Source organism: Galeopterus variegatus, unplaced genomic scaffold, assembly GCF_000696425.1.
Source record: "Galeopterus variegatus unplaced genomic scaffold, G_variegatus-3.0.2 Scaffold94, whole genome shotgun sequence".
Classification (NCBI taxonomy): domain Eukaryota; kingdom Metazoa; phylum Chordata; class Mammalia; order Dermoptera; family Cynocephalidae; genus Galeopterus; species Galeopterus variegatus.
The window spans coordinates 614337-631009 of record NW_007726205.1 but is presented as its reverse complement, the minus strand read 5'-3'; the positions used below and the strand labels follow the sequence as shown (position 1 = coordinate 631009).

General features: G+C 45.1%; 1 protein-coding gene across 1 annotated transcript in view; it reads right to left on the bottom strand.

Annotated features, from left to right (window-relative positions):
• PRKX (protein kinase, X-linked) overlaps nucleotides 1-435 on the bottom strand; it is a 74253-nt gene extending 73818 nt beyond the window's left edge. Inside the window, exon 1 of the mRNA XM_008582703.1 lies at nucleotides 407-435. Coding sequence (XP_008580925.1) covers nucleotides 407-435 — 29 coding nt within the window. The remainder of the gene's footprint in view (nucleotides 1-406) is intronic.
• Nucleotides 436-16673: the final 16238 nt, after the last annotated feature.

Below are 16673 nucleotides of genomic sequence, written 5' to 3'. Positions count from 1 at the left end.
CCTCACCAGATGTGTTCGCTGGACTTTGGACTTTTCGCCCTCTGAAGTGTAAACAATAAATTTTGTTTTCTTTGTAAGTCACCCAGTTTCAGGTATTTATGTTATAAGCAACAGAAACAGACTAATCCAGTCGGCCAGGCTTTTCCTTCCTGGAACCAGCAGGGAGACCCCTCCCAGGAAAGTGTTCCCTGCTCTTCACACCCTGGCAACCCATCCTTCCTGCCCCAAGCTGGTAGCAGTTTGAGGCAGAAAAAGGAAATTTACTCAGGAATCAAATTTTATGTGGAGGTTACTTCTAAAGTCAAAGCTTTAAGGTGACAATTCAAGTATGGGTCCCACAATCCCTTACCCAGAATTGCTTAATCTAAAAAGGCTCTAAGGACCCCAAGGGTCTTCCTAAACTCACCCAGCCACAAACCTGGACCTCACCGTCATGCCAACGCTATGCAGTCTTGACCCCTATTGAGCGAGTGTTCCTTCGTTTCAGCACTCTCGTGTTCAGCACAGCACGCACCCACACCCTACAGATGTTATATAATAAACAGCACATGCACCTTATCACCACCCCAAACTCACAGAGACTCCAAATTCCAAAACGCACCTGGCCCCGGATTTCAGACAGGTAGACATGCCCTTGACGACCTCTTAGGAAGATGTGGACACCTTTAGGGCGGGTGCTTCCTTTGTCCTAGTAGGTCTACAGCGTGGGTGTTTCCTCCAACATCACAAGAGATCCACGCTTCTTCAGTTGAGTTCCGGATGAGGAAGGGTTTTGGGGTTTTTGTGGACTGTTCTGCATGTACGATTCCAGTCTTTAAATGCTCATGTGGGACAGACCGTGGTCTGTCTCCCCCGGGAGAACCCCCCAGCCTGTGACGCTTCTGCCTTTCTTGCTTTGTCTCTGCAGTCCTCCCTAAGTGACATCCATGCCTTCGTGTCCCACTCCACACAAACACCCAGGATTGCTGTCTGGGGAGTATGGCGGGAAGGAGAGAAAAGACCTCTCATCTCCAAATAGCTAGCAGACATTATAAAATTCCAACTTACCCAGGAAAATTCCCGACACGTATTCTGAGGTACATCCAAAAACAGGCATGTGTCATTGAACACATGCATACACGTGACAGTATGTGAAAAGAGAACCATCCTGAGAGCTGAGACAACTGCAGAGCTGTTACATCACATGAATCCCCTGAATATGAAGGACTCAGCACTTTTGACTCAGCACTGACAACTGGAAATACACACACACCCTCGCACAAAACACGGGGAAGTGTGTGAACGTGCAGAAAGTACATTTCTCATCGTCAAAAGGGACTGTACTTTTTCCCTCTTTCTCCAGCCCGACAACCCCACAGTCCACTTGCAGGTGACGTTGGTCTGAAAGGAAAGATGGAGAAAAAAGCACCTTCTCTTCAGCCTTGCAGGTAAGGGAGTCTTCACGAAGCCCAGAATACAAAAGGGGTGCATGTAAATAGGAGAAACTTGGATTTCAGTTCGTGTTTTGTTTTGTTTTTTATAAAGCTTGCTAGAATGAAAAACACATCAGAAAATCTGCATAGAAAAACATGACAGTGGTATGGAATTCCAAGTGGTTGCAAAAAAGCAAAACAAAACCAAACTCTCAGGACTTTTCTTTGGGGTCAGTGGGTGTGAAGAATAGGGTCAGGAGGGGGACAAGAGAGGGGACGCAGAAGACCCCATCCTCAGATGTCAGTCTGGCAGTCACAGCCCTGCATCCTCTCTGGTCTCCTTTTTTCTCCCCTCTGTATGTTCCACAGACAAGATCCACAGATAGTCCAACATGCAAAAAAAGCACCATTCACTGGAGCCCACTGCAACCTCTATGCTGTGACAAGGACACCCCAGAGGTGGCCCAGCTCTTTATGGGTCACCTTAATACAATCAATCTCACCCTACCACCCACCCTTGCTGTGGGTTGAACTACATACCCCAAAAAAGACATTGAAGTCCTAACCTCTGGTATCAGCCAAGGGACTTTATGCAAAAATAGGGTCTTCAGAGATGCTATTAGTTAAGGATCTGAAGATGCTATTAGTTAAGGATCTTGAGATGAGATCACTCTGGACTAGGGTGACCCTAAATCCAATAACAGGTGTCCTCATAAAAGACAGAAGAAGAGACACAAACACTGAGAAGCCACATGAAGACAGAGGCAGAGACTGGAGTGATGCAGCCACAAGCCCAGGGACGCCTGGAGCCACCAGGAGCTGGAAGAGGCAGGAAGGATCCTCTCCTGGAGCCTCTGGAGGGAGCATGGCCCTGCCACACCTGGATCTCAGACTTCTGCCTCCAGAACTGGAACACATCAATTCCTGTAGCTGTAAGCCATCCAGTTTGTGGTATCTGTTAAGGCAGCCCCAGGAACAAATACTCCTAGGGTACAAATTCAGCCCAAGTGAGTTCCCTACTAAAGGTGGGAGCTCAGAGTCTAATCCACAATTCCACCAGTCCTGAGGGTCTGAGAGCAGCTGGCAAGGTGGTCTGAACACTGCAGACTTCAGCAAAGAGGCGCACGGCAGCATCCCAGGAAAGCAAGGGCTGGGGAGAGACTGAGCCGCCTTCCTGCAAAGGCAGCCTGCACGTGTTTACGCCTTCACAGTCCGATCACTAAAGGATGTCCCTGAAACACAGCTTCTCCCCAGGGTGGGGGCAGAGAAACCTTCCACGGAGCCAGAATGAAGAATCAAGTTCAAATTCAAAACTAACCACTGGTATTTTGGTTATTTGTATCTAAATGCCTGGGATAAACTCCTCTGTGATAAGAGTAACATTTTCTTCCAAAAACAGATTTTAAAACACGGTCATGAAGCAAGAATTCGGGGATGTGGCAGAGGAGAGACCACTTTCTTGGTCCCATCATTTCACCTGGTGAGTGTTTTCCTTAATTGGTAGAAATAGTCTAAGGCTGGGCCGGCCCGGTGGCGCACTGCTACAGTGCGCCGCTTGGGAGCACGGCGGCGCTCCCGCCGAGGGTTCGGATCCCACATACAGACTGGCCGCTCACTGGCTGAGCGAGGTGCGGGCGCAGCGCCGAGGGTTGCGATCCCGTGGCCGGTCCTGGTCTGGTACGGGCGCGACACTGAGGGTTGCGATCCTTTGCGGTCACGAAAAAAGACAAAAAGGAAAAAAAAAAAAAAAGAAATAGTCTAAGGTACACAAAGGTCTGCCTTAAACTATAATCTACATCTGTTTCTGCAGTATTTGCTACTCTGTTACAATATTAGTAGCTAAAAAATAAATGGGAGAAAAACCACCTACAAGTGACAATCATTATGATCTTCCCTATAAGAAAGTGCTGTGCACACATGAACCCTGCATCCTGAAAATGAGTTCCAGGGTCCATAATCCTGACAAACTTCTAGGCAAATGTACTGGTTCGCTGGGGCTGCCTTAATAACATACGACAGACTGGGGTCTTAAACAACAGACATTTCTCTCTCCCAGTCCTGGAGGCTGGAAGTCTGAGATCAAGGCATGGCAGGGCTGGTCTCTCTTTGGCTTGTAGACACCGCCTTCTCCCTGTGCCCTCACATGGTCGTCCCTCTGTGTGTCTGTGTCCTCATCTCTTCTTATAAAGGACACCAGTCCTATTGGAATAGGGCCCACCCTAGTGACCTCAGTTTACCTTAATCACCTCTTTAAAGACCCCATCTTCAAATACAGTCACATCTGAGAGACCGGAAGTTAGGACTCCAACAGATGAACTTTGGCAGGACACAATTCAGTCCTTAATAATAAAGTGAAAACCTGTTCCTGGACTGAAGGCTGCCGGCCTATTTTGTGGAGCCCTGGCTAAGAGGAACAAAGCATTCTTTTCCTAAGACCATCCCATAGGCTGGAGTTCTTCTGAATTCCACTTTGGAAATATCCTGCCTATGTAAAGTGGCGTGAGTTAAAAAAAAAAAAGAAAGAAAGAAAGAAAAAACTAGCTCAAAGCCAGTGAGGAACATGAATTAGCAGCTAGCACAAGGCGAGCTTTGTGATGTGACGGTGCTTCAACAGCAAAGAGATTTTCCCTAAAAGCCCCAGGTTGACACACCCTGGCTGAGCCCAGAAGAAGAAACCGAAAGTCCACAGGAGCTGGAGCAAGGAACCGGGGTTAGAAACCTCAGCCTCTAAAGCGTGCTCAGGAATGTGGCCTAAGACATCCACGTTCTCAAAAACTTGGTTTCCTTTAGTAAAAGTGAGGAACAGCCGGACCCCAATTCCTTCCTGTTGCTGAAATTACTCAGAGTGGTGGGCGAAAGGGCCAAGTTTGAGTTCTACGCATCGCCAGCGCTCGTGGGAATTGCTCTTAGGGACTGTGCTTTGTTCTCCACGATGGTGCCTTTTTAAGTGTTCATTATTCAAAAACTGTTGTCCCTTAAAATTAATTTCCCCAAATGAAAACCTATTGGAAAAAAAGGGACTTCCTACTGGCATCTAAAGATGAGCTTTTCAGACAAGACAGTAACTCACGTCCGTGTTATCTAATCACCTAATACTACGCTAATACTTCTACAAGCAGAATCTGATAGGGTTTTTAAACATCATCTTCTTTTTGTCTGAGGACATGTTTGGAAATAAAAACTCACATTTAAAAAAAATTGTTTACATTGTATAATGATAAAATTAAAATAAAATAATACAACAGCATCCGTTTGAAAGCCAAATAAATAAATAGATAAATAAATAACTCATTTTTTTTGTTTGTTTTCAATGTCCCAAAAGGGCTTCAGGTCAAGTCGTTAAGACATTTATGTAATTTTGGAAATTTAAAGACCAAAATAGAGACACCAGTAACATGGATTTTCCTCATCCTGGTAGATGATGATAAACTCAGAGAAAACAAGGGAAATTTTATCAAAATTTTAAAAATCCAGTCTGTTTTGAAAAAGTGATAAACTTTCCAAAAGCTTATCAAAAGCAGCATTAAAATTGTTAGTACCATGAAATGGAGTAAAATGGCCACTGCCAATACCATCTTTGGTCACCCACGATCATCGCTAAAGCTGCCTTCTCCAGAAACAAGCTGTTTCTATAAAAGGAGGTTCCCCTAAGCTCCAACAGCAGAAGTTTCACCAAAAATGCAGCCAAATCCCACCGTCCTTTCTACGAATTGCATTTACTTCTCACTTTGAATTACTATAAGTCCGTGCAACACACCAGTTTGCAGAATTTCAGGGTGGCTGTGTTTTCTGTACTTGTTGCATTGTGAAGGTAAATCATGACAGTGGTTTCTTTAGACGGAGGGGTGGGGACATGTTTTAAATACCTTTGCAATCCCCAAGCATGCATTATAAATCCACGGACCTGCAAATGAACAAGACCTTGCAATCTAAATAGCTGCAGAATACCTCCTGCTTAAAGGCATAGATTAAGAGGTGCAGAATACCTCCTGCTTAAAGGCATAGATTAAGAGGTGCTTTTGTAAATATGGACAAGCAAAGAGTAATCCACACACAGACAGAAACTCTAGGGCAGTGCTCCAAGCAGGAAGCATGACAGGGTTACAGATGAGCTACGGACAGGCAGGGCTTCTGCAGAAAGACTGTCCAGACTGTCCCTCAAATCAGTCATGCCACGATATATTCCAAGGTATCACAATGATCAGGCTGTCAAATCAGGCACACAAATCAAAGATTGTGCCCGACACCGTCAACTACTTGAACATACTTTTATCTTTTATTGGAACAGAGTTGATTGTACATATCTGTGCAGTACAGAGTTGACTATCAACACCTGTGTGCAATATGTGATGTTCAAATCAGGATATATTCGACATTACGCAGTGTAATTGTTTTTTGTGGCCCTTAACCAATTCCTCCCTTAACCCCCCAACTCAGGTAAACGGTTCTGTTCTCTCCTTTTGAAAGTGCAACAAATTATTGTGATTGTTGTATCTTTTTTAATTTTTTTTTTTTTAAGTTCCCACTTATGAGGACATGCAGTCTTTCTTTGTCTTTAGGTGCCTGGTTTATTTCACTTAACAGAATTTACTCTAAGTTCATCCATGTTGCTGTAAGTGGCATAATTCCACTCTTTTTTTATGGCAGAGTAGTATACCTTGGTGTATATATACCACATTTTCCTTAACCAGTTGTCCAACAATGGACATTCAGGTTGGTTCCAACTCTTGGCTATTGTAAGCAGAGCTGCAATAAACATGGGAGAGCAGGTGTCCCTTCAACATGATTTCCATTCCTTTGGGCATATACCCAGCAGTGGGATTGCTGGATCCTCTGGCAGTTCTATCTGTAATTGTTGAACATACCTTTTTTTTTTTAATGTACTATTTTTTTATTATGGTGAAATACACATCACATAAAATGCACCATCATAACCATTTTTAATTGTACGTGTCAGTGGTATTAAATACATTCATAATGTTGTGTGACTATTACCATCGTTATCTCTTCTGGAACTCCCTTTTAATGGACTCATCTACGGGTGCAAATCAGGTAATGGTAGATAGGGCCGACCCCGTGGCTCACTCGGGAGAGTGCGGCGCTGGGAGCTGGGAGCGCGGAGGCAGCAGGTTCGGATCCTATATAGGGATGGCCGGTGCGCTCACTGGCTGAGCACAGTGCAGGCGACACCAAGCCAAGGGTTACGATCCCCTTACCGGTCACAGGGGAAAAAAAAAGGTAATGGTAGATAAACAATGCAAAATTCTGTGGGTGGGTGAGCTAAGTGTTGATATTTTTAAAAAGCAGCTTGGATAACAACAACAAAGACTGATTTCTAAGATGTTTTGAAGATATTCTACATTGAAAAAGTAAGCCCCTTAGCCTGATGCCTGAATGCAGCTGCTCAACTGTTTTCATTTTCACGTATTTCTTCTCTCCAGACCTTCACTCCATATGCATGTTTTACACTGTTGCAGTCATAGTGCATGTACCATTTTGTATTTTGCATTTCTCAGTTAACTATCATAAACGTTTTCTACTTTTCTATACAGTTAAAATAACTTTAACAGTATAAAATTCCATCATGTTGATCGACTACTATTTATTAAGTCATGATCTTACTGTTGCATTAAGAAAAAAAGATTATACCCAATGGCAAGTTTCATTAATATTTAAGGAAACAAGAGATGAAGAGACTCCACCAAAATGGGCAAAAACCTGAATGGACACCACACCAAAGAAGATATGCAGATGGCAATTGATGAAAAGTCAATCAACATCCTATGTCACCACGGAAATGCAAATTAAAACAATAATGAGGTACCACTACACACACATTCGAATGGTCAAAACCCAGAACACTGACAACACCAAATGCTGGCGAGCATACAGAAGAGCAGAAAAATCTCACTCACCGCTGCTGAAAAGATGCAAGGAGACAGTCACTCTGCAAAACAACAGTTTCTCTCAAAGCAAAACATACTCTTATCCTGCAGTCCAGAGATTGTGCTACTTGGCACCTACCCAAAGGAGCCTACAACTGATGTCCACACAAAAACCTTCATGTGAAATGCACTGCAGTGGATGACAGATTTCTTCCTAATTACTAAAACCTGGAAGAGACTCACAGTAGAGAGTGTTCTAGAACCCTGGCGTGGATTCCCAAGTCCTGCCACCCCACGTCGGACAAGCGCACCTGCCCCAGAATAGCAGCTGAGATTCCAAGGGGTTCCTCCCACAGGAGAGAGCATTTAAATTACTTGCATCATAATCCCAGTGAAGTCTGCCCTGGTGTTAACAGGACTGTACAGAGCCAGTTCCTGATTTTGACAATGTATTGTGGTCACAGAGGATGTTATCGTTGGGAGAAGCTGAGTAGGTACACATGGGAGGACTCTACTATTTTGCAACTTAGTCTTAAACTAAATGGTGAAACTATTTCAAAATCTTTAAAAAGTCATTTTTAAAAGCTATCTCTATCTCGTATGCTTCTGAGTTGTATATCCCACGAAACATTCTTTAGGGAGCCCTGTCTCATCAGCTTGTAGATGAAGGATTTGGCCAGAGACGTTTTGTGAAAGGCATTCTGTAGATTAAGTCTCTTCCTCCAAACAAATCTCTGTCATCTATGTACCTGGAGATCAGGTGGCAAGGGCAATTAACCCAGCTTACCTGCCTGCCTTCCTCTGCCTTCCCTTACCTGCTTTGTACCTCTCACCACCGTTAAAATCAAACAGAAAAACCAAAACACACAGGAACAACGAAACACCACAGGTCCATAAACGTATCAAAACCTGGCACAAAATTTTAAATACCGAGTCAATCACGTCACTATGCAAATATTGTAGAAGAAACGAGGATAAAGAGAGGGATAAATTAGTCTCAAGAGAAGCTCACACACACCAGGCAGGCCAACCCATAAAGGTTATGGGTTAAATGCCAGTAAATTTTAAACCTTATGAAAGTTTTCACATTTAAACAAGTTAAAATTAAATGCTTTCATATAATTAACAAAGAAACGGTGCACCCTCTCCCACTGAGTTTGATCTGAATGTGTTTTCGGAGCTTCCTAGTTTATCAAAATAAATAAAATCTGCATGCGACGATGGGAGTTTATCATATACTGTGGAATGGCTTGTGATTGAACAAAACAAGGAAACTACCTGACGAGTTACCTGTGACCCCAGGACAAGAAGAGCACTGAAAAGTTAAAGAACAGACAGACAGATGATAGAGCCAGAAACACTGATGATAGACACGTATAAATAATGGAAAGCTAAATATAGATGACAGACATAGATACATAAACAGGTAGAGTTGATGGGTGGTAGAAGGATAATAGGTTGAGGTAGATGATGGACACACACAGGACAAATAGATTACAGATAAACAGAAAGCTGGATAGGTGACAGATGACTGCTTGGTTGACACAAAGATAATAGATACATGATAGGTAGGCGGGTAGGTAAATAGATACTGTCTTCTAATCATATTTCTCAAGTAGGAAAGAAAAGCTCCTCAAAACCCACCTGATAATGATCTCTAATTTCCATCTTCATTTAGTCACAGCACACATGACTTTAGGACAGTCAAAACCATTCCTGGAAATCATGGCACAGCTAGGAAAAGTACCCTTGCACACAGATTCTACCGCTTCCCCAAGAGAAGGGTTCACATTTCATTCCTTTCAAGCCCCCAAGGAGCTTGCACACACGACACAATACATGCCAAGGACCTCCACTCCAGGGTGGCCAAAGCCCTTCAAACTTTCAACCGCAGACAGACGTCAAGAGGACTAAATACCCACTCCTGTCTTCAGGACTCCTGCACTAGCAGCACAGGCAATCTCACTCCTGAAGTTTCTCTGGGATTGGGACGCCACTTAATCTCACCTCATCTCACGTTCCACTCTGACAGAGGAGGCACTTTCCACAGGAACATCTCAGGGTCACAAAGAAACCACTGCAGGTGTCAACAGGCGTTGGCCCCCATCTTCAAATCTTCCTTGTCCAACATATGCTCATTGTTGGACTGGGTCACAGACCCCTCATACGCCATGAAGACTAGTTCACAGACTCCTCATATGCAGGTTGTGAGCAAAGTAATTGGAAGGATCCTGGGAGCCATCACAAGGTTGGCACGCTCTATTCAGATGCAAGCTCAGCCCCCAGTCCTCCTCAGCAGCAGCAGATCCAGCAATGGCAGCAGCCCCCTGATGGCCTCCGGGGGACCCCATGGATCAGAGCCGTTTGTCCTTTATACTTAAGTCAGATAACCCAGGGACACCTGGGCGCACATGCACCATTACAGCAGACAACCAAGGAACACCTGGGTGCACGTGCACAATCACAGCACACAACCAAGGAACACCTGGGAGCACGTGCACAATCACAGCAGACAACCAAGGAACACCTGAGTGCACGTGCACCATCACAGCGGACAACCAAGGAACACCTGGGCGCACGTGCACCATCACAGCGGACAACCAAGGAACACCTGGGCGCACGTGCACAATCACAGCGGACAACCAAGGAACACCTGGGCGCACGTGCACCATCACACCGGACAACCAAGGAACACCTGGGAGAACGTGCACAATCACAGCAGACAACCAAGGAACACCTGGGCGCACGTGCACCATCACAGCGGACAACCAAGGAACACCTGGGCGCACGTGCACCATCACAGCGGACAACCAAGGAACACCTGGGAGAACGTGCACAATCACAGCGGACAACCAAGGAACACCTGGGCGCACATGCACCATCACAGCGGACAACCAAGGAACACCTGGGCGCAAGTGCACAATCACAGCGGACAACCAAGGAACACCTGGGTGCACGTGCACCATCACAGCGGACAACCAAGGAACACCTGGGAGCACGTGCACAATCACAGCAGACAACCAAGGAACACCTGGGAGCACGTGCACAATCACAGCAGACAACCAAGGAACACCTGGGAGCACGTGCACCATCACAGCGGACAACCAAGGAACAGCTGGGTGCACGTGCACCATCACAGCGGACAACCAAGGAACACCTGGGAGCACGTGCACAATCACAGCAGACAACCAAGGAACACCTGAGTGCACGTGCACCATCACAGCGGACAACCAAGGAACACCTGGGAGCACGTGCACAATTAACATATTTACATCCAACGGGCCAGGTCATGCTCAGCAAGATTCCAAACAGCTGAGGGAGCCTGACCATTTTTTATTTTCCTTACACTCATCCAGCATCACAACAGCCAACTGATAACAATTTTAAAGAGAAGATAGTTCATACGAGAAAGTGTGATTTGCTCCTATGGCTAAACTTTTCCACAGGCATCCCAGGTAACAACAAAAAAAGACAGGCAAATTCAAAGGGAGAGAGACTGAGGGTAGACGAGACCCAATTCTCCCTGAAATGCAGCAGAAAAGGCCCCCTCCCCCACCTGGCCAATGCTGAGCAGCGGTGGATGGAAATCCTTGTGGAGCTCAGTGTCACAGCGGCACTGCTGAGACGCCCAGAAAGGACTGCACCCTGTTCCTTGTGCATGCTCGGAGAAAGATGGCAACATGGAAATGCACTTCAAAAACAGTCACTCCAGACGTCACCACATCCCAGCCCTGTGGCTATAAATAGCTTGGTGGACCACTAATGGTCTGCACTGGCTCCGAAGGGAACCTGCTCCTGGCTCCATCCCTATAGACCAGTGGATTATGTGAAGGGGCACTGATTCACAGATAAGCTCGTGTGACCCACCCAAGACCTTAAGGAGGAACAGGACAGGCTGCAGAACCTCCTCCGTCCTCCTCTAACCACCGTGGTCCCTGATGGAGCAATTCCACAGGGTGGGGACTCGGGAGAGGATGACCCACCCTTACATCCACACCAAGTGCTCCAGATCATGTGCAGCCATGACCCAGGCACATCACTGGAGGCTGACGCTCAGCAGGAGGGCTCCCTGTGTCAGCCCAGTCGCCTGGCCATCCTGAGCAATCGGGTAGGTCCAGCAGCCCCACTCTCCACGCAAACCATGCTGTCCCCCGTGTGACAATTCCCTGCCATCGGTTTAGAACACCTGGCTGCAAATCTCCATCTAGTTAGAAGTCTCTGCCTCCTTCACTGTTGAGACCGATGAAATTAACTGGAAATGTTTCAAGCAATAAAAAGGAATGACGGATTCCTAACAAGGCTGAAAGTATGTCATCAGTTAGTCATTAAAAGGTCAGTGCTCTCTCCATAGTGATACTTGCTTCTCTATGTAGAAAGGATGTGTGGGGAAATAGACAAGGCATTAAAATGGGTACCTGGGCCAGGGGAGAAGGCAGATTCTAAAAACAAAACAGATGAAAAGATACACAGAATGTGATCCATCCCTCCAGTGGAGTATTACTCAGCCATGAAAGGGAATGAAGCTCTGACACCCTGAAAATATCACGTCCACTAATTCTAAACAGATGGGAGACAAAAATCAGGTTGCATTTCACAATGTACGTTTCTTAATTTTTTTAATTAGTGAACTATAGAAACACATACTTTATGTCTTTTTCTTGACATTTTTCTCCTCCTATTATTATCAGAAAAGATTATTATTCCTCCTGTTTATTTATCACTACATTATTCCTCCTGTTTATTTATCAGTGCATTGTTGGGAAAAATAAGAAAATGGTCAGGGCCCCTTGGATGTTCAGAATCTTGCTGAGCATTTGCTGTAAATGTCCTCAGGTGTTCCTTGTTACTGCTTAATGTAATTGCATATGGGCACCCAGGTGCCCAGGGTTGTGGACTTCAGTATAAAACACTAACAGCTCTGATCCACAGTGCTTCTCAGGACTCTGAGAAGCCAGTAGGGCAGATGCTCCTAGATCTTAATAAATCCCATTCGTTTTTCTATATCCACGGCTCCCAGGACCTATTTTTTTTTCCCTATTACCTAGCTCACAGACCTGTGTGTGGGGAGTTTGTGACCCAGTCTGTGCAACAGACTCGAGGCGTCTGTAAGCCCTAGCTTTACATGCATAAAATAACAAGTGTCTAAAACACGCAGTTTTCCCTTTTAAAAATCAATTTTGGGGCTGACTGGTTAGCTCAGCTGCTTTGAGCACAGCCTTATAACACCAAGGTCACAGGGTCAGACCCCCTTACCAGCCAGCTGCTAAAAAAATTTTTTTAAATTTTGAAACTTCCAATGCAAACAAGTCTAGTCAACTTTCTGTTTCACAGGAAAAAAAAATCCTTTAAAGGGTATTTTTAAAAGAATGTGTGCTAACTCTGTAAATAAAGTAAAAATCATGAAACTACACTTAAAAAGGATGAATCTTAAGGTATGTGAAGTATAACTCACTATAAAAATAATTCTTTTAAATGTGTGCTTTGAATAATATTAATTTTCTTTTTAAAGTGGGAATATTTATCTCAAAAATCAGTGGAATAAACTAGACCCAATTCAGATAAGTGCTGTGTGGTAGGCAGGGTTAGTTTTGTTGAGTTTACTGGTTTAGACAGCTTTAAAAAAAAAAAAACTTCCTCAAAATTTTGCTGACACAAACACTTCATTTTGCATTTTATTTATTTCATTTTAATCTTCCATACTTAGTCACAGTGAACTGTAAGTCCAAACTTGACAGCACAAGAAAAATGACAACAGGAGAGCAGCTTCTTTCATTTCTATGCTACTTTTTCCAAACTGTTCTTTGTTCCTTTTTTAAAATAAGCAAAGGTACATCATTGTTCACTTTATGTCTTGAGTTTAAAAAAAATCTTTTAAAAAGATAATTTTTTTTTCCTTTTTTTTTTTTTTTGTCTTTTTCCGTGTCCGGCAACGGATCGCAACCCTCAGTGTTGCCCCCGCACCTCGCTCAGCCAGTGAGCGGGAACCGGTCTGCATGTGGGATCCGAACCCTCGGGCGGGAGCGCCGCCGCGCTTCCCAAGCAGGGCGCACTTATCCAGTGCGCCACCGGGCCGGCCCTACATTGTCTTATTTTAAAACGTAAAAATAGAACAGATACTTTAGGACTATAACGCTCCTGTTTAACAGTGTATTAAACGATACGCTTTCTCCTGTCAAAGATACAAAATGTGTAATCACAAGAAGAAAGGAAAACAGGAAATTTTCACCTCCCTACACAACAGTAACAGATGTTCAGCCAGGGAAATGCTTGTCATTTCTGGTTCAACCTCAGTATTCACAGGAACACAATATTCGTACCTGTGAATGACTCCTGGGTGAGACTTTACCAAGGAAAACAAAGGTTGGTAAACAAAGGTTGGTTTCAACATGTTCACAATACAAGCCGGCCAGGTTAAAGACAGCCCTGCCCTACATCCCCCAAAGTGACAAAAATAATTACCCTTGAGATGAGGTCCCTCGAGCTCACGCTACTGACAATTCAGGGCTGGACGATTCTCTTGGGGGGGGAGGGGGCTGTCCTGTGCACTGTTGGGTGTTGACAGCATCCCTGGGATCCACCCAGCAGATGCCAGGCGCACCCCTTTCCCAAGTGGTGACATTTCCATGTGTCCCATGGGGGCATAATGGCCCCCAGTTGAGAACCCCTGTTTTGGAGCAAGCACTGTCTTGTAGCATCTCCTGCCATGGTACAAATGCTCTGTATCTGTGCTGTCCAGTACACTGGGTACAAGCTTGCAAGTGCCTCCACGGATCTGCAATGGAACTGGAGAAGCTACTGAGTATTTATTGCATTTCATGTGGCTGGTGGTTACCACGCTGGACATCTTTAGAGTTTCCACCACTCAATTCTTTTATAAATTGTCTGCTTTAGATTTAGAACTGTTTAGAAGACTCTATCTTTGACAAGTAAATGGCTTGTGCCATCTAAGTTATAAATATTTAGGATTGGGGGGGGACGGGGATCAAGTCCATATAATAAAATCCTGCATCCTTTCTATCACTGGGGATATTTCCATGTGTCTCAGGCACTATCCAGGACTCTGGGAAACACAGGCTGGTCTCTGCTCTTGTTTCGTTTAGTTAGAATCACGCTGGAAAGAAGCGATCAGCATTTATTATAACAACGATAATATCTTGGAGGAGCTCATTTAGGTTGACAGACTCTGGTTAGGCTTGAGGACTTCAGAAAAAAGGTGGGTCAAAACTCATCAGGATGGATCTAACCTTGGTCTAGGGGTCAGGGAAGTCCTCTTTAGGGAAAGGAAAATGTCCAATGAAAACCAGAGAGTGGTGCCAACTGGAGGGGCTTGGGAACAATTTAATGTGTAAGGCAGTGCCACGGACAGAATGAGATTCTTGAGGCTGGAGGCACATCTACAGAGCCAGCGATGGGAGAGAGAGACTTAGAAAGGCTTTGAGGGAATTCTCTCGAAGGTACGGGAAATCCCACGGCCGACAGGAGAGAAGTGGCTGGGTGGATCGGAGGGTGAACGGTGTAGTTTTGCTTTAAAGGTTTTCTTTGTGGGCAGCGGGAGAAGCCAACTGAAGGGCAGAAAGACCAGAGTGGGGGCTGCCATGTAAATCTGGGCAGAGACCAGAGACAGGGGCAAGGAGCTTTTGGGTGGTGGGACAGGCACAGTCAGGGCATGGTAAGGAGTAAAAAAAAAATATTTTGGGCATGAGAATGGACTAGGTGGGGCTGGGGGAGGAAGGGTGGAGGTGACCACAGGTTGGGGTTCAGGCTTCTGAGCAGTGAATGTTGATGACACCTCACACAGGAAACCCTGGCAGGTGCACAGAGGTCTCTCGGGTTGTTCTTTTTAGGGGAAGAAAAGGGCACCTTTCATGTTGGACCTTGTGAACGTGATGAGGTTGAGAGGTATAGTCAGCTGAATGGTGTCCCCCAAAAGACATGCCACATGCAACTGGAACTTGTCAACGTGATTTTATCTATTTGAAAACAGGGTCTTTGCAGATGTGTTTAGTTAAGGACCTCAAGATAAGATCATCCTGGAGTAGGACAGGCCCTAAATCCAATGACAAGTGTCATTATAAGAGACAGAAGAGGAGACACAGAGGAGAGACCACGTGAACATGGAGGCAGAGACTGGAGTGATGCGGCCACAAGCCCAGGGACGCCTGGAGCCACCAGGAGCTGGAAGAGGCAGGAAGGATCCTCCCCTGGAGCCTCTGGAGGGAGCACGGCCCTGCCACACCTGGATCTCAGACTTCTGCCTGAGACGTCAGAGCTTGGAGAGGACACAGTCCTGTTGTTTAAGCCACTAAGTGTGTGGTTACTTGTTACAGCAGCCCCACAAAACTAGTATCAGAGGTCTGCTGGATGTCTCAGGAGGGATTAATCCTCCAGCAGTCAGTAGTCAGAGATGCGCCCTTTAGCACTCATGAGAAAGGTCTAAAGTAGACCTGTGCATTGGAGCTGAATGTCCCAAGATGATACCTGAAGTCAAAAGCATGAGGAAGGGCCAGCCCGTGGCTCACTTGGGAGAGCGTGGTGCTGACAACACCAAGGCCACGGGTTCGGATACCATATAGGGATGGCCGGTTAGCTCACTGGGTGAGCGTGGTGCTGACAACACCAAGTCAAGGGTTGAGATCCCCTTACCAGTCATCTTTAAAAAAAAAAAAAAAAAACTAAGATCACCCTTCTGTTTTTGTCTTATCTTTTTTATTTCAGCAATTCTATTTAAAGCTCTTCCTGTTTCTCTCTTATTGTAACATCCTATTTTTGTGGATGAAGATAATATCTTTTCAAATTCCTCAGTGAGACTTTAAAAGAAAAAAAAATTCTTTTAAGTTCCCCTTTTGGCTTTAATTTTCTCAGGTTGCCTAGACGTGGAAAAGTCGGACTCTAGTTTCTGCACATATGAGTGAGGTTGTGGGACACTGAGGGACAGAATTACAACATCATTCTGGAGCACCTGTCTCCCCCACCACGTTCCCTCTTTCTCTCCTACCTAGGACCCACTTTCCCATTCTTTACATTTCTTTACAATGAAAAGGCTACTCTGGTCTAAATTTCTCTGTCTTCCTAAAATTCACATGTTGAAGCTTGCTGCGGTTTACATGTTTCCTCCAAAACTCGTGTTGAAACTTAATCCCCTGTGTGGCTAAGAGAGGTGGGGCTTTGAAAGGGTGACTGTATCATGAGGGATTTGCCCTCATGAATAGATCAATCCACTCATGCATTAATGGATTAATGGATTGATGGGTTATGGTGGGAGTGGAATGGATTGCTTTGTAAGAACCTACCCCTAGGCTAACTCAGGACTAAATATTCTGCAGAGTCCCCACCAGAAAGCAGGCCCTCACTAGATGCACCTCCTCGACCTTGAACT